Source organism: Centrocercus urophasianus, unplaced genomic scaffold, assembly GCF_019232065.1.
Source record: "Centrocercus urophasianus isolate 14NV4802_14NV808 unplaced genomic scaffold, USGS_Curo_1.0 seq_13, whole genome shotgun sequence".
Classification (NCBI taxonomy): Eukaryota; Metazoa; Chordata; class Aves; order Galliformes; family Phasianidae; genus Centrocercus; species Centrocercus urophasianus.
This window is the reverse complement of record NW_024884475.1, coordinates 54,374,588-54,398,287: the sequence shown is the minus strand read 5'-3', so window position 1 is coordinate 54,398,287 and position 23,700 is coordinate 54,374,588. Positions and strand designations below refer to the sequence as shown.

Sequence of the window (23,700 nt, the reverse complement as noted above, 5' to 3'; positions counted from 1 at the left end):
CAGACAAGGAACACAGTGAAATTACTATAGCAGACTGCCAGCAGGATTTGGAAACCATCAGCAAGACCTAAAAACACAAGCACAATGCAAGCCCTTGTTTTTAGGAATGGTTCATTCCACTCATCTCTCTTCTAAAGCAAAGAGCTGGGCAACATTTTTCATCCCATTTGAGTAACTTTATCTTTCAGACTATTCTGTAGGAGAAATTCTGGTTGTCACCATACCCTTTTATGGCTACTGTGGGAAATCACCAAGGTCTTTGTGCATTTTCAATCAATTGTAAGCCCTCAGAAGTGAAAGACTACCTTGACTTTTGCAACTGACTTGAAGGAGATGGAAAAGGGCCTGAAAAGCCCTCCTACTGGGCTTCTTGAAGTACTCTGGCTTTTTAAATGAATTCCTTTTTAACCTAGTTTTGTTTCTTAAGTTACCATCAGCAGCTAAACTTTCTTATGCTACAGACCACTTCCATTACCCAGAAGTCACTATATATTCAGTAAAAAACATGATGGAGGGCACTGCAACAGTCATCAGCCATTTTATCTCCTTCCATAAAAGGATTTTACATGAATGCTAGTAACAGCTAAAAGACTAACAGGTTTACTCTTTCTTCATTGGTTCATCATGAGAAAACAATGAATTCTCCTGGTGGCAGCTAGTATGACTTGCACAGATTGCTCTGTAATTGTGATTCAGTAGACTATCTTAGAACATACAGTAAAGACACTGAAGATTCCAGCTGAGTTCACTCAACTGGCTGGAAGGCATGAGGAGAGGCTGAAGACATTTGGATTGTCCAGTCTGAAGAACACAAGGCTGAGAGGTGACCTCATTGCTCTGTGCAATGTCCTAAGGGAAGCAAAGGGAGGTGCCAGGCTCTTCTCCCTGAGAACTGACGAAGGGACACAAGGGAATGGCACAAAGCTGCATCAGAGGAGATTCAGACTGCACACTATGAAAAGTTTCATTATTGTGAGGGTGGTCAAACACTGGAACAGGCTTCCTAGTGAGCTGGTTGATGTCATCTGGCTGTCAGCATTCAGATACCGTTCAGCCCTTCATAAGATGCTTAATTTTTGGTAAACTCTGAAGTAGTCAGGCTGTTGGGTTAGATGATCTTTAAAGGACCCTCGCAATTGAACCACTCTATTCTAAAGCTCTTAAATAGAAACAACTTTCCAATTAGTAATAAAAATTGGCCTATTAGGATCAATGTGTAATACTGCATACCAATTATTAACACAGAACACCACCATGACAGTGTTTACCTACCACTTACCTAACAGATCTCTGAAACGAAGCAGGAATGAGCCTGCGCTACTGATTTGCTGTAAGAAAGTACAGTATTAGAGATACTCACTTTAATCAGAATAATTCTTGCTAGCTCTTCACATGCTGGCTTTTCTTCCTCCTTCAAACCTTCCAGTTCAAACAAGGTATTGTAATTCTCAAGCATTTTAGTCATTATTTTGTTGCAGATCTCTTGCTCTTTTATACCTTCAAATCCAGAGGGCACACTAAAATTGGACAGAATTTGAAGCAGAATGTTAGATACTCAAAAGGGAAATGCTTTTGCACAGCATCTGTGTAATGCTTCAGTTATGGATACAGGTTGGATAGCAGGCAGAGGAAATTTTCTCTGGTAGAAAAGAAACATATCCATAGTGGTAACAACTACTATGGTTTGTTTGCAGTTTTTCTGAGCAATATTAACCTCTCTATCTGTTCGCCTGCATAACCTAACAGAGAAGTTAGGCTAGTCTTTAGAGAGTGTATAGCTGGAAAGACTGTCGCATTGAAAAAGGGATAATTGGAAATGAATGGAAAAACTTACTTGTGTCCTGAGCTCACAACTAACATGCCAAGGAGAAAGATCTCCAGAGAGAGATCCCTCCTTACTGGCAGTCCCCTTAAATGGGGTCTAGGAGAGGTGCAGCCAGGCTCCACCAGAAGGTCATACAGCTGAATTGCCTTCACCTGTGCTCCCGTGGCTGACTCAGTGCTTGCCTCAGGTGATCAATCAGAGGTTCAGGCCATGATTCAATAGTTCCCATACATAGTCAAACAATCTACTCCACATTGTCTAGGCAGAGATCTAATTGAGACAACTTCCAAGTAAGATACCACCAGTTTTATTAAAATTTGGTTCCAAGAGTGAGGTACAAACAGTATGAGGCATTTAAATTCTCTGAACTGTTAACGGGAAGGGTCAGATTCCTTGGGGAAGTGATCTGTGATGACCTCAAAGGTATATGATGTCAGAAAAATAAGAAAATCCACATGCTGAGTAGAACACTGTTAGGCAAAGTCTCTGTAGCTTAAGATGACTCCATAAGGTATACTGCATTTCTTCACCTAACTTCTGAGGTGTTTCAAAAATGTTCCTGAGAAGTGTTTCTGTATGGAGCTATTGGAGCTCAAACACCATTCGGTTTTGCACAGAGGGCTAAGGTTGGCAGAAAGCGGGGGCAGAAGCTTTAAATGACCCACTGCTTCATATGACTGGATGTGCTGCTCTGTATGAGACTCAGGAGGACAAGATGCAAGAAACTGTGAATTTTGTTTCCAGAGCTGTCTCGACACAAAAACTGTAGCAGCAATACATATGTGAGAGTGAGAAGAAGCGGGAAGGAGGACTTGAACAGAAACTTTACCAAGGCCACAATTTGACAAAGTGCAAAAATATTACTGCTGTTTTTCCTGTAAAATTGTTCCTCCACTTAAAATGTGAGTGTATGCTTTCTTAATTCTGCATCAAGATCTGAAGAAAGACCATTTTCAACCCAAGCCAGTAAGGACTCAGGTAGATGCATAAAGCTCTTCCCTGCAATCTCCTCCTTGTGAAGTCTTTTGTAGGAGAAAAGATAGAAATACTCCAGTGTTATAAGTCCTTGTAACAGAAATCCTTGAAGCCCTTGCTCTGCCATCAAAGCAGAGTATTATAAGTACTATATTCCCACCATTCAAAGGAACAACACTGGGGGGATGCAATGCAAGCAGTGCATTTAAGTTGCATTACTTTGGAGGGAACATTCACTCTGATGTTCAGAAAAGAAGTATCTCCAAAGCACAACTGCTCTGCAGCATTTTCTTTCTGCCACAGTTCCAGAAGTTGTATTCCATGACCTTCTTCCTCGCTGACCAGAGCGAGTGAATCTGGAGGATAAGCGGGCAGACAAAATGCTTAACTCTGCAGGGGAGCACTGAGAGGAAAACCCCTCATCACTAATGATACTTTGCCTTTTGCAGCCCAAATCAGCAAACCTCCCAGGCCCTTACACGATCATCCAACTGCTACACAGCAAACAGCAGCATTTGAATCAGACACACGCATTTGCCAGCCCCTTTTGAGGAGCTGAGCAAACCTTCACATCACACTTCTATTGGAATGAAATACCATTATGCCAGTGAAAGTCTGAATCACAGAGGCAACAAACACACATCATTCTTTGAGAGAGAGCTGAAAAGAACAGCAAATAAAAAGGTGCAAAAAATTTCCTGTTTATTCCATAATTGATGGCCTCGTATCTCTTACACAAATCCCAGTCAAAGGACAGGAATACGGCCTTCCTGACACCCTGACCCAACAGAGGAGATAGAAGGAGAGAGTACTCAGCTCATCCTGCACTTCCTCTTCAACACTAACTGTGGGAGCAAAACAGAGACACATACCAGGCCATACTGTACAGCCATATCCTTAGTATGTGAAATCTGGATCAGCATCTTCCTCCAAGAGCAGCCACAGTGCAAGCATTAATCCTCCATACAGATTAGGCCAATAACAGAAAAGCCAATAATTAGTGTTCCTCCACGCTTGCTGTCTCTCAAGGTCAATACTTCTGTTGCTTCCATCAGCAATAAATCTGAACAAATCCAAGTTGGGAGAAAACACTGCACTAAATCTCAAATCATCGCATTTTCCTTTCTTGAGCTGTCTGACCTCGTCCTTTATCTTTTCCCATATTTTACATCACACTTCACTACAAGGATTGCAAATAGCCATTTTCTCCATTCTTCTATTCATAAATACAGAAAAGATAACCTTTCATTAGAAGAACGTAAGTTTGATTTATCAAACAGCAAATCAGGAAGCAAGAGAAAAGCTGGCTAAGACTGAAAGATTGGGAATTTAGAAAAAATACTGAGAAGTCGATGGAGAAGAAATGAATGAGATGAAGGGAATTGAAATAAAGTCTGTTTGGAAAGTTGCCCAACTGTGAGGTTTATACAACTGTAAAAAAAAAGGTTCAGTTACTGAGTTGGAAATAATACACCTAAATAGCTAAAATGTCACTAAGAACATCCTGTAGAAGGCAAGATGGACTTTATCCTCTCTGACTCTAAGCATTTACTAAACAGAAATTGATTTTGGACGTGTGAATTGACAGAAAAATCTCAAATCTTCCTACCTCAGCAGTGCAATTGCTGACAATCATTGGCTGCTAAGCCTTATACCCTCATTCCAGCAAAACACTCCATGCTCTGCTCTAAACAAATGAAGCCAAGTTCAAGTTTGGTTCAATCACCTCATACTCAATTTCTTCAGCTAATCTCTCGAGGAGCTGCCTGTAGTCAATGCTAAGACAGCCCCTGCAAAGGCAAGATTTCAGAAAGACTTGCTCTGAACTGCATTCTGAAGATCTCTCTCCAGATGTGCAGCTAACCAGCAGGCTAAGCCCAACGCTGAAAGTTGGGTGCTACAAATCCTTTCCCCCTCTTGGCAAATCTTTGCTGATTTGGCCACAGTATCATCAATTTAAGAATGCATTCATTAACACAGGAGAAAAGGGCATTTCAACAGTTGCTCACAAATGTGTCTGGACCACAATGCTGAACTGCCTAGAAAAGATCAAGATCTGATAAAACACGCAGCTGAATTACCAGATGGTGGAGCTTAAACAAAATTCTACATCCGGCATTCTGAAATATTTGGATCTTGTAAAAGTACATTACTCATCTGTTATGTGTCAAGTCTTGCCTCTTCTGCTGCACATGCATTCTGATGCATCACAACTGCAGGGCTGGCTGCATTCGTATACATCCACAAGAGACCTTGTGTCTTCAATCTTATGTGAACTCTGCCTTTCCCAGTCTTCTGAAATGGAATGATGTGATTCTTTGCCTTTCACACCCAGGCCTATACCTTACAGAAACTGCTGAGCCTTTTCTATGCAATCTTATGAGCAGAGATAAGTTGAGGCAACAACTATACAGCTTTTATTAAGTATGATTTAATCTTAAGAAAGCCAATTGCATTTCCGAACTGCAGGGCTCTGCATTCTACGCCAAAAAGCACGCAGAGCTAATTTTCAAAACTTTCCTCAACCAAGTGATGAGTAACCTAACAGCTATTCAAATAGCTACTTGGGAGTTCAAATCACAGAGATTTAGCCACTAGAATCAGGAACAAGCAAATTAAATGAGATTAATCTAAGCCCACTAATACATCTAGATGGAAACTCCCTAACTTTAAAACTCTACCATGTGTAAATAAGCCTGCTCATACAAATGCCATCTTTAAAAGCTTACTTTTTTATTCTCAAAAATCTCTAGTGCTATTTCCACTAACTCTTCTACTTGTATGCCTGTACACACTGCTGTCTTCGAGTTTTCTTTCTTTTGGAGGGGAAGACCTTTTTTCTTTTCCTCCCACAATATGCTTTATGGCTTTATATTAAGACAGCAAATGCTTTCATGCTCATATCTTGACACAGTCATCATCATCTGTGAGAAAGATGAGGTGGCAGTATAGTCAAAAGGACAACCTTTGGTTTCAGTCTCATCTTTGCAGTCTCCCTCCCCACTCAATAGAAAAATCTGTGCTCCTTTAAGAAGAGAGCAAGCAGCATCTACGTAGAACTGGCTCAGTACATCACTAGCAACACACCTTCTGTTTTCTCTCTCTTTAAAGAAGCCTGTTTCTGGAGGCTACAATCTTACTTGAGTGCATTCTCACATCTGGAAATAGTTCTTCCTGATACTGCTTCCAACCCCATCAGCACACACAGTGCATCATCTTCAGAAGCAGCAAGAAACTGAGCCCTTTGAACGAAATGAGTAGAACTAGTGAATCCAGTAAAAAGTCTCAAAAGGCCAAGGGTTCCCCACAACCTCTAGACCAGTTTCAAAATAAACTAGAATGATAAAGAGCCCTCTCTTTATCTCTGGTGTTGAAAACAGCCACAAGTTCACAAATCAGCAGAGCTAGAAAGCAAACAGCACCTGAGTGCTGCATCCAAGACCTTTCTTGCCTATAAGCACCTTCCTCAAATCCTTCTGCAGAGAAGCATCCATATTATTCAATGGCAAAGGAAGAAAGCTGTAAGAACAGAAGTCTCCTTGCCCCTAAACAATCTGGAGGCCAGCCATTGTATACACCTTAACTGCTGCCAACAAAGCAAAGGAAAACTTGCTAACTGTTGTACAAGATTTGCAGGAGGAGATGAGAGAACAACTCAATTCCCTGTCAGCTCAAATATTAGCTTAAGTACCAAAAATACCAGAAAGCTGAAGACATTCCCTCTGTTTGATCATTCTGCTGTTAGGGTTCTCAGCTATATTTTCCATTATCTGCCTCATAACTTTGTATCAATATAAAGGGAAAAAACCCAACTTACTGAAAGCAATTTGGTCCAAATACAGTGGCAAGATTGCAAATGTTCATCCTGTTCTCCACATGATGTTCAGCAACTTTTATCAGGAACTGGCACAGATACTTCAACAGGCAGTAATGAGCATCAGGCAGTTCTTTAAGGAGTTCTCTCAAGTTTCTTTCCTTCTGCACATCATTTCTACCATCTAGAAGACACAAGAGGAGAAAAAACATACACAGATGTGCATATATGTATTTATCCTACATATCATTAGGGAAGTAAATGATTTTCTGTATGTATGTACTTGTCACTACACACAGTTTACACTCCAGGATTTCATCTGCTATATCCTTTTCTGCAGCAGCTAAAATATTAGCTCTTTCAGAGAAGGCAAATATGCATGAAGAAAACATGCAAAAATTTGTCTACTTAAGTATTTCTTTCAAAAATATTTTGAGATATATGTAAAAAATTGTCATGATTTCATTACTGTGAATCAGCTGGTAACAGCAGGAAATCTGATTCATTAATTTCAATTCTGCAGCAAAATTTTAGGATGGCTCCAGAAGGCTTTACTACATTGAACAACAATAAGGAATTTAATTGCATTTGTGTTTGCACCAATCAAAGTGAACTGGACAGTCCCTGACTTGATTACCAACTACCTTCCTTTTCATTAAGCTTAAAGAAAGACAATATACAACTAATTTTCATCTAGAACACTGAAATTTACCTTGTAACATATTTCTGTTTAGGTAACAAAGCAACCAGCACACAGCATATTTTTTTCCCTGTATAAGGAATGCCAAAGCCATCACATAGAAAGAAACATATCTACCACCATCAATCTATCACTTAATTATGTAATGCCCTTGAGAACTAATTGCCTCTCTAAACCTCACACTGGGGCTTTAGACTGACAGGTACTTTTCCATTTACTGAAGGATTTTCCATTCCTCCAAAACTGGAAAGATGCTAATAATCTCCACAGGTCTGCACTCTGACTACACAGAAAGCTGGAGGCCTCATGATATCAGCTGTATTTAGGGAGTTTGATGTCCTTGTTCATTAAACACGATATATTAAGTGGTGTGGATTAACACCAGAGATGCTTATTGCTAGGCACAGCCAAACCTTTGCTCCCTCCTCATTACTGTATCTATTACTGATACTATTAGTATCAGGTGCATTTTGCTTTCACTTCTGTTCTTCTAAGAACAGAGATGCAAATCAGGCCATAAGATCTTCAGGAATTACCCTAATTGAAAGTCACAGAACCACTGAGCAACACACAGAACACTGAGGACACAGAAAAAATCCATTTACGAAGCTGTGAAATTCTTTGTCCTGCTGAAAGCAGAACAAGAAAATACAGCTCTCTAAAAATTATCCTCCCCCCCCCCCCCCCCCCCCCAGTCTCCAGTGAAAAGTGGAGGGAACGAAGTCAAATCTTCCCCCTAAAGCAATTCAAAAATCATTTGTTAACTGTCCTGTTGCTGAGACTTATTTCACAGAGTTCAGCTCTATTTCAAAAAGTTTTTAATTAAGCTGATGATTGTGATGAATTCAAAAAGCAATGTGTATACATATAGTATTCTGTGCACTTTGCTCATTTTTTGGGGGACAAATGAATCTAAGTTGTCCATAACCACAATACTTCAAATAAAACAGATCTTCAACTTATTAGAGAGCAAGAATTTTCATGAGCCATGGCAGCCAATTGCCTGGAGCTCCCTTTCTTCTTCTGTCCACCTGCTAGACAATTTTTCAGCTTCAAAATTAATCACTAAGGTTTACTCAACTGGTACTGACTATCAAAGTAACATTAGAGCACCAGAGCTGTTTATACTATTAACCAGACAAGCATCAAGTGTGCCAAAGCCCTGAGCTGATGTACTTGCCTAATTTTGTGAGGTACAAGATGTCCTGAGGAAGTCAAGACTGTATCAAGAGCTGTCTTACTCATTAAGTAAGATGACAGAGGGTGGCACGAAGCTGACTATGTACTTTGGTCTCCGCAGCATCTTGAGATGAGACAAATGTGTTTGCCAGTAATCAAAACGGCACAGTGCCAGACTTTCAAAGGCAATTCAAGAACCTATATTTAAATAATACGCATTAAATCATAGATATATAATTAAATCATATTAAAAATACCCTCAGCCATCAACACACTTGCTATTGTCAAGCACAGAACTTTGCCTGGTATGTGGATCTTTTGCTGGGTACTCAATACTGTGGGACAGCAGTCCAAGAGGCAACCGAAAAAAAAAAATGCAATCTCTTAAAAATGTTAATTAACTGGAAACAGGAGCCTCAACAGTGTAGGAGGCAAAGATAAATTTGCAGGGGTGTTTTCAGACTCATTTAATTTCATCATACACCCACAGATCACAAGAAGAGGGACATATTTTCCAGTGGTCCATCCTATTTCTGTACATATTGAGTTTCTTTGACATGCTATAGACACCATCCAGTTCCTCAATCAATCCATCTGCATGATGCTCCTTCACCCTACAGAGCACACTGTCTGAACATCACATAAAGGTACAGATGTCAGCAGACAGGTGTGTGTAATTGCTCTGTGCATGACTCAGATGGTCTGACCTCAAAAAATTCCAGCCTAGCACTGACACAGTATCAGCATGGTGCCATGCTACAGCTAATTACCTCTGTTGTGATGCAAGGAAGAGAGTCTGAGCTCGGTGTCACGCTACCATGTCTGCATAGCTTTCAGCTGCCTTACATATTACCATCCAGGAGGGCAGACAGAAAAGCTTGCATCTGTTTCTAGCTGTCAACGTTCCCCTGGAAGTCAATCTTGGGCACACAGGCAGCATGCTGGCAAAGCACACTGCTAGCTAAGCCAGGTTGTTGGAGGAATCAAAGCCTTTATTTTCTTCCTCCACAGCCTACAGAAAGTAGGACTGGATCCTCTGACAGAGCCTCAGACAAGGCTCTGTGACAGATGGAAAAATATCACATTTGTTGTCATCGATAGCAGAACTGCAGAAAGTTCTCATCATAAAAATGTTGTCATTACAATCCAACCTGAGAGCACTTGCTCACAATTGCTAAAGCGCTTCACGGAGCTGCATTTGTCCTCCATCGCTACACATCGGGGACAGCTGCCCCACGATTTCTTCTGCAGCTCTGCTGAGAGCTGTCATTGTATGAGAAAGCTGGTTCTAAGACATTTCACTGCACAACAACTTCTGCATGTAGAGAACACAAGATATCACTAGCATTTCCAAACTTGAGAAACAGTGTCAAAATAACAATAAAAGCCAAAGGAAAAGGTTAAGAATATGCTGTTACAGCCTGGAGAACCACAGACAACCAGGGAATCTGATTTGCTCATCAGAGGGCCAGCTCTCATTTATTCATTTTTATACCCACTGCTCAGGTTCAAGCTTGACCTCTAAAATCCCCTAACACAGCCTTTATTTTGGGTTCTGCCTGCTCACGTAGCTCCAATAGCTCCCGGCTACCAAGCATTTCAGAAACCAACCTATTGATTCAGGAAAGAGCTCCTCCTTCCCTCCCACCCTTCTCCTTGAAACCTGCAGAGCACGGGCACTACAGAGACCCTCGTCAGCCACAGCAACCTGTGAGGGAGGGGTATGTGAGACAGAACTCACATCTAGCTGCTGCATACTGTAAAATACAAGCTATCTCAAATGGAGCAACACTGAGAGCCCAGAGTAATGAAACAGCATCCAACTTAATTAGACTGAGTGCCAAAGGTAGCTACAAGCCTCCATTTTGCTCCTTGCTAGAGAAAGGAATGCACCAAAAAACAAACCAACAAAAATCACATAAAGGAAAAGCTTTCTGCAAGCCAAAAAGGAAAAGTACAACAGCAACCTGTCTCACTAAAAGCAAGTGACCTGTGAAAGGGGATAAGAGCTGAGCATACAGAGCTGGTTCTGGTATGTAGAAATGTCTTAGGAGTCACTGACTGTGTTGTAAAAGATAAGGAATGAAAAATCAGAAGGAATAAACAAGCTCAAATAGGGATTGCTGTGTGGGAGCAACTGAGTACTTCCAATGGAGATGCATGAAAGAAATACCTTTCAGTCACCCACGGCTGTCACAGGTTTGCAAGCCCATTTTGCTTGGGCAAGCACAGCCCTGCTCTCTAGCAAAGTCGCAGCCTCTTTGTGATGGATGTTTTTTACCCCAGGACCCCCTGCAAGGAGCAGCATTCATATTTGTCAGGCATGCTGGAGGGGCACTCAATACTGAGATGACTATCAGCATGTCCCTGGCCTGCACATACTACACACATCTCTCATTAACACCATTTGTAGATCAAGGCCCTTCTCAACACCCCATCGCTGCCCTTCTCCAAAGACAGAAAGAGAACACGAGGACACACCAGACTGCCTTTAAGAAACACTACGTGATGGCTTGTGGAACTGCACAGTCTTGGAGTTACTCTGAATATTTATATAGACAGTAATGTGTCAGATCCGTGGGCAGCACGCGGGGCTCACTTCATGCTGTGTTGCACAGGCTTCTGCTAGCATGCCAAATCAGCTGTGTGGACTTCCAGAATGACCCATGGATCAGGTTTCTCTTTTTTGATAAAGTGCAGATCATTTATTCCCTGGCTTGCTAATAAGGACACTACACTCTGCATTAAAAAGGATCACAGCTTCAGGCAAGATTTGTAATTTTCACTCCAGCTATTTTTAACTGGAGGAAACACTCCCTAACAATTTTTATAGGAAAAAAAAGTAATTGTGTATTATTCTCAGGCCAAGCTTTTAGCTAGCTTGAAAGACGCTGATATGAATCCCTGAAAATATTTTAAAAGAATTCTAACATAATTACAAAAAAAACATTTCCCACACAAACTTCAACATGAGGAAGGACAGAGGCTGCAAGAGAGCTTGTAACTGCTTTCATTGTCACCATACATTTAAGTGGCTCCAGATTCCAAGTTATTTTTTAATAACCTTTGGGCTCAGAAACACCTTGACCCACTTGATTCATCGTTCAGAAAAACAACACTAAGGCAGGCTCGCTGCTGGTACCATTTTGCAACAAATACCTTTGCACATACTTTGATAAGTGAATAGATAATTCTTCCAATCCTGCATGGCTGGTTGATCATTTAACGGTAAACACAGGTTGACCTCCCACTGAAGCTAATCTGAACCCCACCAAAGTCATCAGTACCTTTCAGAGCAACTCAATTTAAGCTGTATTTTCTAGGGCATGAAAACAAAACCAAACAACTCGTTTTTCCTCAGACTTTTCCAAAGACTTCCCTTTTGTCATAACAGCTCTTTTTTTTTTTTTTTTAAAATAAAACTTCTGTTTCCTAATCAAATTTATAGTGGGACTATAAGCAGGGACTGCTGTGCAGTACATGTCAACTTAACTGTGAAGATGCATTACAGCTGGATGACTTTGAGAGAGCTGAGTAACTTCTATTTGAAACAACAAAACTTGGTCTGCTACGTAAGGATATGCATCTGTCATTTCCAAAGAAAGCACTGGGGAGATTTTGCATTTCCTGTGGGAAGCAAGAATGGATGAAACTTTCCACTGTCAGCACAGTTCACAAAGTTCATTGATAGTTTCTGGTGCAATACAGCAACACGTCCTCCGTGCGGGACAGGGAAGTAGTAGCAGGAACACATAACTTTCCACTCACACTGATTTAAGAGAAAGAACATAATGAAATATATTTCATGAGTCAAATATGGTTAAATCCAAAAGACACTGCTATGCCAAAAAAAAAGGGACTTTCTTAAGCAACAGCACCTTCCTACCCAATACTTCCTGAACCCTTCCTTGGGTCCCAGACAACTTTACTAACTGTTATTTTACAGAGAAAGTTCCAGCCCCCACAGCCCACGTATGACCTGATTATAGCTTTAATGACTGCGCTCAGGAAAGACAGAAAGTTCTCCAGTGCACCCTCAATAGTCTGTACAGTCCCAAACAATAAAGGAAGGAAAGACATGGTTGTGTCCTTCCTGCTCCAGGCAACAGCTAAGCTTCATTTCTACTGCAAGCAAGAAAAGTGGGAGAGAGACCCAAGGACAACAGTGTGAAATCTTTGTGCTGTCTTCCACTGAAGACATTTGTCAGCACATTCTTCCTCCACACACATCATATTGATCTGCTTTACAGTAAAGAGCATTTCTCCAGCAATACGTACCCACGCACTTCGCAGCTTCTCAGGAAGAGAGCGAGAGGCATCAACTGCCTGCCGCAAAAGAACTTCCACTGACCCAGATGGTCCAGGAACAGACCGCCTAGTCTGCATAGCAGCAGTCTGGACTGCCCAATACAGATAGATTAGTTCAACGAATCATCAGACAGACAGTTGTGCAAGTTACAACTTCCTAAAGCAGTTTATCCTCTTGAAGGGAAAAAAAATAAAAATAACAAAAATCTTCCAGGTTGTATGACATGAGCAGGATTAAAGGGTAAAGTCCGTTCTAATTGCAAACTGGCTTGTGTTTGATGGGCAATTACATCACTTGGTGAGAAGTGGAAATTTAGACAGCATATGCTTTAGGACCCGATGGATATTAAGTATGAATAGCAGATGAAGTTGTTAAAACTTTTCAGAGCCCAGTAGAAAGAGTGAAATTGCCAATAACCTCTCTAGCTGAGCAGAAGCAAACCTGTGTCCTAGAGAGACTGTCGCAGTTATTGTCTCCAAGCTTCTTCCGACCAACCAACTAATCACTTCAGCTCCTATTTAGCAGATAGAACCAGATTAGAAAAGCATAAATAGTTCAGATTTCACCAAACACGGAAGATGACAAGACTCAAAATTTCTATCAGAACGCACCAGCTGAAGTCAAAGGAACTGCGGAACAAAGTATGTAAGTTAAGAAAAAGAGCACTACTTACGCTGCCTGTATAAAATTCTCCAGAAGAAAAGCACACAGAAAGATGGAGACTTTTACCTCTCACTTACCTTGGTAAAGCTGAATGAGCTTGGATTGTAAGGCAGAGGTGATAATCCCATCTGGCAGCTCTCTCAGAAACAATTTCAAAAGACTGGCTGCTGAGTACACATCGCCATCTTTAACTAGTTCCACCTCTTCTCCACGTTCATATTGCAGACGCAGCTCTTCCACTGTTTTCATGCTCCCATTTACCCTGAAAAGGCCTTCCTGGGTCATACCTGTAATTATATGTTACACATGAGATTAATCTGAACTAAGACACCCCAGTGATATGATGAAACAGACATTCAAGTGTGAATAATACTATAGCATTAATACAAAGGACAATCAATACAATAAGGATTGAAAAGATACTACTTTCCCCTAGAAACCCTGCTAGTCAAGTACTTGGGTTCAGATAATTAAGACCAATGACCAGATCTTGAGGCTTGGGATACTCTATGAAAATCCACAGAACCCAGTGGCATCGCTGTAACCTATAGGATATGAAGGCTGTTCCAACAGTAATGCCTCCTATTTTACACTGTTGGCCCACAGTGTCAAGAGGCAGGTGATGGTGGAAGAGGCAGCAGAGGTTGAACCTTCCCACCAATTTCCCCATTACATTTTGTTGCTGTGTGACAGCTGGCAGCAGAGGGGCAGTCTGACAGAATGGTGTCTGACATGGAAGCTCATATGAAGCGAAAGTGCATAACTGAATTCCTCCATGCAGAAAAAATGGCGCCCATTGAGATTTATTAATGCTTTTTGAACATCTACGAAGCCCAAACAGTGGATGTGAGCACAGTGAGGCAGTGGGTGGTGTGCTTCAGCAGTGGCCACGGCGACAGTGGGTCAGCTCTGCTGGTGCAGATTTTTTACTTGTGTAGCAGGCAGGCTCTTGTTAATTGCTGGTGAAAATGCATAGCTATTGGTGGTGACTCCATTGAGAAATGGCGTTTCATGGTTGAGAATTTGCTCTATCAAACAGTATTATTGTGCTCTTTGCATCTGTTGTAGTTTCCAAGGAAATATACAGAAGGCATTACGTTTAGAGTGACTTACGTACCTCATACCAAGCAGAAACCAATTGAGATGGCTGAATTTTGCATCACTACACTGGCGCTGAAAAGGAACCAGACTCGACCAAACAGCTGTGTTATTTCAACTTTGCAAGTAGCCCATTAGCTTTAATGACTGTGCCAAGGCGTGACACTACTCACGCAAGTATTTCCAGCTTTGCTCTTTAGGGTAGCCTTACTGACCATCGTGAAGCAAAAACAGCTGAATACTTGCTGCTTGCAGCAGTAACTCTGTAATAATTACTGCAAATTCACTTTAGAATAAAATCTCTGAGAGCAAGTGTGTATTTCTAATTGCATGAAGCCTAAAGATTTCACAACGAAAAATAAAAGTATCCATCACTTCAGGCCAGACAACCCACACCCAGTGAAGGTTTCCACAGAGGAAGCCAGATGAATCATACTGTATCACTTTCTAGGCAGATGCTGAGATTCAAACAAGGAAAACAAGTGCCTAAAGCTGAACTGAGGAAAAATTCATTTTTCACTAAAACACTTTCATCATAAAACAGAAAGTGTTTTCTGCTTTTCTCTGATCCTGTGTGCATAGGCCTGCTTATTCTTCTTTAGAAGCAGAACACTAAGAGGACCAAAATATACGATGTATGGTTTTTATTAGTTCAGAAATAGTCATTACTAAGCAGGAGTCTGACAGAAATTTCCAGTCCAAAAAGTCAATATTGATGCAGCAGAGTTTATAGAAAGAAGTAATCTCTTTAATTGGACCACGAAACAAATGATCTAGTAAGAAAAAAATGGAAACCCTTAAATACTGAAGCATTTTACTCAACTAATGTAAGACACTGCTTACAGACCCTGTATTCCTGCAGCTACAAGAAAACACATATAAAATGCTATACTGCCATCTGGGGGGCGACAGAAAACACCACATCTCAGTCACTCATTCCTGCAGCACAGAGCGAACAAACAGAGCAGAGCAGCCATGCAGATAAAACTTCCTATGGAAACAAAGAGAGGCTAGAACCCACTGGGAACAGTAATGAGATATTTCCAAATTCAGCATAGGAAAACTTGGCTTCACCTACAAATTTGAAAATTAGTAGTTTACCACAAACTCAGTCGAAGGATGCAGCCACCCAAAAGTTGGCTCAGTTTTTTCAAATGGCTAACATCAGTCACCCATGAACATGGAAGCTCTGGCCTGACTTTTAAAAGCCCTATAATGTCTCTTACTGCATCTGTGCAGAACAGGAGGCAACGCTGAACAAATTGCAAACAGAACACTGCTCCTCCAAATAGTTTGAGTTCATATGTAGGGCTCTGTTAAAAACATTATCGGGGTTAACTTCCCCATTAGTTCACAAAACAAACCGTAGGCATGCAGAGGGCACTCCTTTCAAAATATTCCCAAGTAAGAGGGCATCTCTGACATCTTTCTCAAGAAAAAGAGAGTGGATTATATGTTTACCAAGGCTGGATAATCACCTTGGCATTTAGAAGCCCAGCTAATTTTGCAGCAGATAGAAGATCTGGCTTGTTTTGTTCATATTTGGAAAATGCTTGAGTGGGATGCAATCTTTTTATGGAACACAGAGTACAGCCCACAGCTTGCAATCAAGAGGGTTTGTCAACTTCAGGTTTTGATTACAGCTAAGTGATTGAAGGTATTTTCCCCTCCCTGCTCTTTCACTGTTCTAGCAGATCACTTTAAAGCAAGTTGAAGTAGATCAAGCACGGTACTGCTATGGAATAAAGGTACAATTACGTTTCAAGCTTTCATTTAATCTAAGATACCTTTCAAGCTGTGTTTGCATCTAACAGCTTCTGTGAGTCCATCAAGATAAAAACACAGCATCTTAAGACGCTGTAATGGGATTATCATTGCTGAGCAGCTAAAACAGAGAACTGATGGTAAAAACTGATGTAGCTTCTTACAAGATGAAGTTAACTCCACAAAATCTTTTCCAATGCTGAATACCTGCACAAGATACATCTGTGCACCAATGCTACTCTAGTTTTCTGCAAAGAGATTAATTTCCTTAAGAGACTAACATTTCATTAAATGAACGCAAAGAAAAGCTGAGAATTGGATACCTATCTCCCTGAGGAGATAAATAATAACTGAAATCTAACTGAAAATCTGTGAGAACATGTATTTAACAATGTACTTTCATGGGTGTGTACATGCACATGAATATAATTATAGATACTTACGTCTTCTCACTACCACAAGTGAGAGAAGTCACCTGTTTTGCAACTAGAAAGTTACACTAAGGTTCAAAATGAAATACATTCAGTTGATAAAACCGAACAGCTTATCAATGAGCACGTCCTACTCCATAATGCTGTAGTTTATAAACCTTCTATTAAATAGCATACTGAGCAGAAGGAAGAAAAGAAGCAACAGTAATGTTCTCTGCACGTGGTTAGCACCAACACCTCATTCACCCTCTGTATCACGAAAAAGCTTCTCCCTTTGGAGATCTTCACAGTAAAACACGTTACTATGCAAAAGTGATTTCCTTCAGCTTACCATGCTGGGTCAGGTACTCAACTATATTCCACACAACTATTGGAATGCCATTCTTGCTCAGTCCCTGCTGCTCGAGCTCCAGAAGACTCACACCAAACACCTTTGGACGAGTTGCATCCTTCTGCTTATTCAGTGGAAGTGAGGCTAACTTTTTCATGTCCTCCTTCAATCTCACAGCTGACTTGCTTTGCTTAAAGAGACACAGGAAGAAGAAGCATTAATCACATTTGCTACAAAATGTTGCACAGTTGCAACATGACGGTATCCATCAAAACTGGAGTTTTTGTTCTTACTTTCTTTTAACTGCCAGGAAAAATCCCTGTAAGTGGGAAACAACAACAACAACCAAACTACTAAAGAAAAAACAAGAGTAAGTAAAGGAACAGAAGTCTGTAGCTAAGATAAGGGAGAAAGACGCACTTACATGGAAGTATGTTACTAAAATAACAAGAAACTGGGACTCACAAGAGACTGCTTTTGTAACTCACATAGTTCATGTAGGTTACAAAAGCAATAGGACAAACACACACATAAAAAATCCTAGAATACTACAATCAGTTTGGGATGTCTCCAGGACACCTGCTAGTCTCTGAGCACACTCAGGTTCACTGTATCTTTCTTCCAAATGGCATTTCCTAAAGATTAGTTTTGGCCACTGTCAGGTGAGATGAACCCTGATGGAAGATTTTATGACACATTTAGTATCTGATAAGTCTAAAATCTAATTAGAGAGATTTCAAGGTTAGAAAAGAACTAGGTAATCCAATCACACATAATATTAGGGGAAAATGTCAGATCACAATAAAGCCTTAATTTCATACATCCCACAGTTTCTTCTGAAGGCATGACATACATCTGGAAGACATTCTCACAAGTTTTGAGTTGCAGTGGCAGAGAGAACATGAGAACACATCCAGTAAGTCCTGAGGGAATAACATAATTCAGGAGTACTTTCGCAACACAGAAATCTAAATATGATACAGTGCCATGGTTTGCAAAGACTGCCCAAGAGCAGCAGCACAGCCCACCACATTTACAACCTCTCTATACATCCAAGCATCATTTTGCTAATGCAGACAAGCAGAAATCCTCATGCCTATGGAATCACACTGCTGGAACCGTAGGTCACTGATATCATGGAGTTCATGAGTCTCTTTAAGAAGGCTACCACGAGCCTGACACTTAAAATCAATTTAATCCTACCGTGTTTTATTAATGAACAGGTAGTAGAAGCCTTACTGAAATGCACAGCATTCTCTGTAGGTATCTCAAAGAACTGCTCAGACTCTGGTCTTGGCACTTCATCACACAAAGGCACGCTGCTTCTTTGAAAAACAAGTGCTTGAGAACTATGAATATGCGGAGCCACACACTTACGTTGGGTAATGAAACCCAATGTCTGCATCAGGGCTGCCTTTGAGCCCGCCTGTCCTACAGCTCTAACACAAACGGGCAGCTCACTGCTTTCTGTCTGCTGCGTCTTTCCCACCGAACACGGACACTTGGAGCAGAAGTGTCTTCTGAGGCCCCAGGTACCTAGCTGATCTTTGTGAAAGGTGTTACTAGCATAAAAGTCATGAATACAGGTCATTATTTACCAAGCAGCTATACAATAAATAAACAAACCCGTGAGCGCCTCGTTAATCCTCACAGCAAGCAGCACGTGCGCGACTGAACTGAAAGCTGAACGACTTGTTACAACATCGCTTTTCACCCATCTCTTTACAAAATAGATGAGTCCACGGAAGATGAAACGGACAACGCACGATTTTCACTTCCAAAGTTTGAGTTAACTGCACGACACAGCGGCGGGAGGGCTGCCCTGCAAGGCAGGAACGCGCACATAGGCCTCGAGTGTGGGCTATACAAATGTAACAATAACAACAAAAAAAGCCCGGAGCGGCCTTTATCCATCTTCGCTTTCCTTAAACACCGCCTCGGAGCGACGCGAGAGCCGAGCGCTGGGGACGAGGCGCTGCAGGCAGGGCCCAGGCCGCCCTCTCCCTTCCCCTCCCCAGACGGACCCGCCGCCGCTTCCCGCCTTCCCCAGCCCGGCCGCTCTCCGCCCTACTCACGCGGATGGCCAGCGCCCCGGCCCCCATGCTGGCCGCCAGCCGGGCCGGCTCCCGCCGCCCAGCCCTGCCCAGCCCTCCGCGCCCGCCTCCTCTGCGCCGCACCCCCGCAAAAAGGGGTGGAAAAACCCCACGGTGCCTGAGCCTGCCGGCAGTCACGTCACACACATGTGCGGAGCCCGCATGCCAGCAGCAGAAAGAACTCATTCCCCTGGCATCCCGCTCCTTCCCACCTCAGCTGGAAGCGCGGTTGGGGCCAGAAGTTTAAAGTACGCTTCAAAATAGCGCTGTGGAGTTGTGGTATTTCCAACGTTTGACCCTTATTGTCAAAGAAGAGCACGTAGGTGCGTGCTTATTTCTGTCTCCTTTCAGACGCAAGCATTACCATCTGAGGAGGAAGCCTGCCTGTCAGAACTTGATGTGTGCAGGACAAAAGGACATCTGTCCAGCTAGAGAAAAGGGCAGACGAACATCTTCCTGGAGGAAAGATGGGAAGAGACTGAGCCGTGCATCAGATGGAAAATGTTACCTGCAGATCTGAATTTTCATTTATAATCCATTTCCACTAGGTATTGTGATGAGAATTTCCTTCATAATCTGGTTCTCTTTTCCTGTCTAAGTGCAGCTAAACAAGTCTAACCCAAAATGATTACTTTCCAACTTTGTACAGTTAGACTTTGGCCTCAGCGTTTTCTTAGTTTCCTTTTAAGTACACTGTGGGACTCAGAGTTGATGTAACATCCTCCTCTATCCCCCTCCGTATTGTAAGCCACTAACATGCTTTTCACATAAATCACACAGAGCTGTCTTCTTAGTCCTAATCACAGCTCCACAGTGAAACCCAATTACATGCTTCAAACTGTAATCTGGACAGTGAATGATGAGAAACTGATAATCTCTGGAGACTTTTGGGATGAAGAGTTCAGATGTGAATCCATACTGAATAGCATTAAGGCTTTTATAAATGCATTTTCAGAAACAGCATGTAGATTCTCATCCTTTGTAACAGAGAACCAGAAAACAAGCAGCAGCAGCAGAGCTGCTGTTTTTTTCCAACACAGCTGAAGCAAACTGTTTACTGAAGTTGGGAAAGTCACCCTTCTGTTCAGTCACTCAGAACACCCGGGGATGTACGTATTTTCTCCAAGTTAATAAAAAAACCTCTGAATAAAGAAACATCTTAAGAGTGCTGAAATGCTTCTTCCTACAAAAGAATGGAAAATAGTAAAACTTCCTCACTGCCTTTATCTCATCCTAATTTTTCCTAATCAGCACCACACAAGGCTGGTTTTCCCCTGTGAATGGCAGACTAAGATTGAGCTGAACTTTTCCTCATCCTCAGCCTAGAAGTGAGTGGATTTCCTTCTGCTACCACCAAATCACAGCATCAGTCATCTACATAAGCAGAAACAAGAAGTTCCACAGGATAATTTTGTGTTTTTGCTGTTAGAGAAAACACTGCTTTTTGCCTCGGTGTTTCTTTTGTAGCTCTGGGGAATTCTGTGCTGCATGGGCAAATACTTATGAAACTTGTCATAAATACATCAGTTGAGAACAAATACCTTGTGAAAGACAGATGAGAAGCCTATGAGATCCGTAAGTTGAGACTCATTAGCTTTTATGACATGCCATGCCTACCCACTTTTAGTCACACAGTTGTTTCCTATAGTTGGCTTTTTAAAGTACTTACATTTTAAGTGGGCCGGCAGAATACTTCATCTAGCCGAGATATACGCCCACATTAGATACTCTCTAATTCCACATAATATCTAAAAGCTAATGTTAAGGCAAGGACAGGCTAATAAAATCAAGCAGTGAGTCAAGCAAAGAAAAAAGGTCTTTTTTCTTTTTCTCTTACATTTGTTTATAAATAAGACATTTGACCTCAGCTGTTGAAACAGCATTCCTAGAGGGAAGGAACAGCTAGGGTTCTGTTAGAAGTTCTAAGGAACTTCACACCACTTCTGTGAATAATCCCATTATCTCTGCAATGCAATATGTTTCTTTAACCTGTTACTCGTCATTTCCACTGTGACGTCAGAATTCAGCACTTATTTCACAACAGCTCACAAAACAAGCAGGCTGCTATGAAACAGACGTCTGCTGCCATCTCTGAAATCCTTGAGCATAACTCTGTTCTCTCCCACGTAGCCTGCTGTCAGATACTTGTGACCTTCCTGGCCACATAAGAGAAGGCTAATCCAACTAAATGTGCTTTGGACTTCAGCATGTGGTCTGAGATCTGCCCCTTCCACTCCAGTTCATGCAAAACTCCTTCTCAGATACTCAAAGGCAATAGAGGTGTAACTGTGATGGTCTAGCCAAGGCTGTGCATAGAGGTGTAGAACATAATGGGGGCACACCATGCAATTCAATTGAGATACCTCTTCAAATTCCTAAAGCATTACTGGAATGGTCTGGCTCAATAAACTTCCAAGCATAACTAAGTGAAGACAAATAGCTATCACATAGCTGAGTACAAAATTAATGCATACTTAAGAAACGGGCTTACAAGCCTACTTAGTCAATGAGATGGGGACAGTCATACTAATTATAAGATTATTAAAAATATTATGAGGCTTCTTCGGGCTTACCTAATTACAAAATTAAGCACGGTAGTGCAGAACTACCTGGCATCTGAGGATTTGTTCATCTAAGTAGTTTTGCTACACAAAGAAAACAACATCATTGCAGAACAGTGTCATAAATGAGGCTACTTCCCAGGGAAAGGTGGAGTTGGAGAACAGCAGCAGTTGTGCTGCTGCTACCATACTCACCCTGTGCTCCTAAGGCATTAACGACCTAACAGCGTCATGCCCCTCCCCAAACTGAAACTGTATCACAACAACTCACTTTTGCCCAGGCAAATCATTGGCCTCTTTGAAGTCATACTAAAATCAAAGTGGTTGCTAAATGTCTGTGGGAGACCAAAAGCGTGAAGCATATTACACAATTCCTGTCCAAATGCAGTGCTGCCCAGCAGCCTAACTGCTCCTCAGCTTTTTACTCTTAAGCAATAGCCACGAGGGAAAAAAAAACAAAATCACTCAGGCGGGACCCCAAGCTAAAACCTGCCAGAGCACATGTGGGCAGCCTATCATAGAATCATTGAATGGTTTAATTGGAAGGGACTTTAAAGATAATCTAGTTCCAACCCTCCTGCTATGGGCAGGGACACCCACCTCCCACTAGACCGAGTTCCTCAAAGTCCCAAGCTTTGATCGCCTCGAAGGAGGGGGTATCCACAGCCTTACTGGGCAACCAGTGTCTCACCATCCTCACAGTAAAGAATTTATTCTTTAAAGAACATCTAGTCTGATTCTACCGACTTTCAGTCTGAAACCATTTCCCCTTGTTCTTTAACTATGTGCCCTTATAAAAAGTCCCTCCACAGCTTTTCTATGTCCTGAGGTCCATGCTGGGTTCACTTGCCATCCTGAGGGATAGCAGAAGGTCAGATGCTGAACTGGCCCATGATTCTGTTCATTGCCCCCTTTCTCCTCCAGCTACTCATCTCATGGCAATGTATTGCATAGGCCTGTGTTAAAAACAAACACCGACAGGGGCTGACGATGCTGCCATTGCTTGGGCAGGGCTTGTGGGCCATCAGGGCCCTGCGGCCTGTTTGCCCACGTGCTGTCTGGGCTGCCAGTGCTGTGGTACAGAAGAAAAAGACTCTACCAGCAGCCAAGGAAAATGCTGTTTTCCTTCTAATGTGATCAGCGTTCTGTCTGTCTTTGCTGTTTTAACTACAGCAACTGCTCTTTAAAGACAACAGGGAAAAATGCATACACTGGAATTGGGAATTGAAAGAAGGATCTCCCTTGGGTGTTGCTCTTGTGAACAAATTAAATACCTTAATTATCTAAAACTAATTTTTTATTGTTCTTCATTTCTTGCTTTTGTAAATATATTTCTACCTTGTGCTTTTGTGTGAAAATCTGAAACTTGCTGACTTTCTCTTCATAGAAAATTACCAAATAAATTCAAATACCATTACCTCTGTGTATGGAGAGATTCCTTTCCCTACAAGAATGAGCATCCATAGTTCTTGCCTTCTCAGTTCCCACATATTTTATTGCTGTTATTTGGAGTGTGCATACTGCCAAGATATATTCATTCATAAGTAATAACTAGTAGTCTTCTCTTCACTGTAAGTCCATTATGTTGTCTAAATTGAGAAACACAAAAATCCACTGGGTAATACACAGTGAGCAGAAAATGAAGAATGGGATATTTGAGAGCTCTTTCTCTGAAAGATAGGGCAGGGCTCTGTTTTGTGTCTCTTTTCCAACGTAAATCCCACAAAAATGACAGGATTAATTTTGTATGTCTTCACAAGACCTTGCCCATTTGAGGCAGGGGAGGATGTGTGGAAAAGGAGAAAATCCAATATTGAAGTTCTAATTGTAAAGCAGAAAAACCTGGAAGCTTTCACCTTGAAGCATGATTTAAAGCTTAGTCAAGCCTGAATAATGTTGTTCTGCAGGTCAACAGTTTCTTGTTATCTATGTTATTCCACTTTATTTGTACAAAATT

At 41.6% G+C, this 23,700-nt stretch overlaps 1 protein-coding gene across 1 annotated transcript in view; it reads right to left on the bottom strand.

Moving 5' to 3' along the window:
- Window positions 1-19,191, bottom strand: part of FAM13A (family with sequence similarity 13 member A) — a 115,405-nt gene extending 96,214 nt beyond the window's left edge. The window contains exons 1-5 of the mRNA XM_042812182.1: window positions 19,165-19,191; window positions 17,090-17,279; window positions 13,543-13,752; window positions 6,618-6,798; window positions 1,361-1,517 (exon numbers count right to left, since the gene is read on the bottom strand). Of these exons, the coding sequence (XP_042668116.1) occupies window positions 1,361-1,517; window positions 6,618-6,798; window positions 13,543-13,752; window positions 17,090-17,279; window positions 19,165-19,191 (765 nt within the window). The remainder of the gene's footprint in view (window positions 1-1,360; window positions 1,518-6,617; window positions 6,799-13,542; window positions 13,753-17,089; window positions 17,280-19,164) is intronic.
- Between the last annotated feature and the right edge of the window lie 4,509 nt (window positions 19,192-23,700).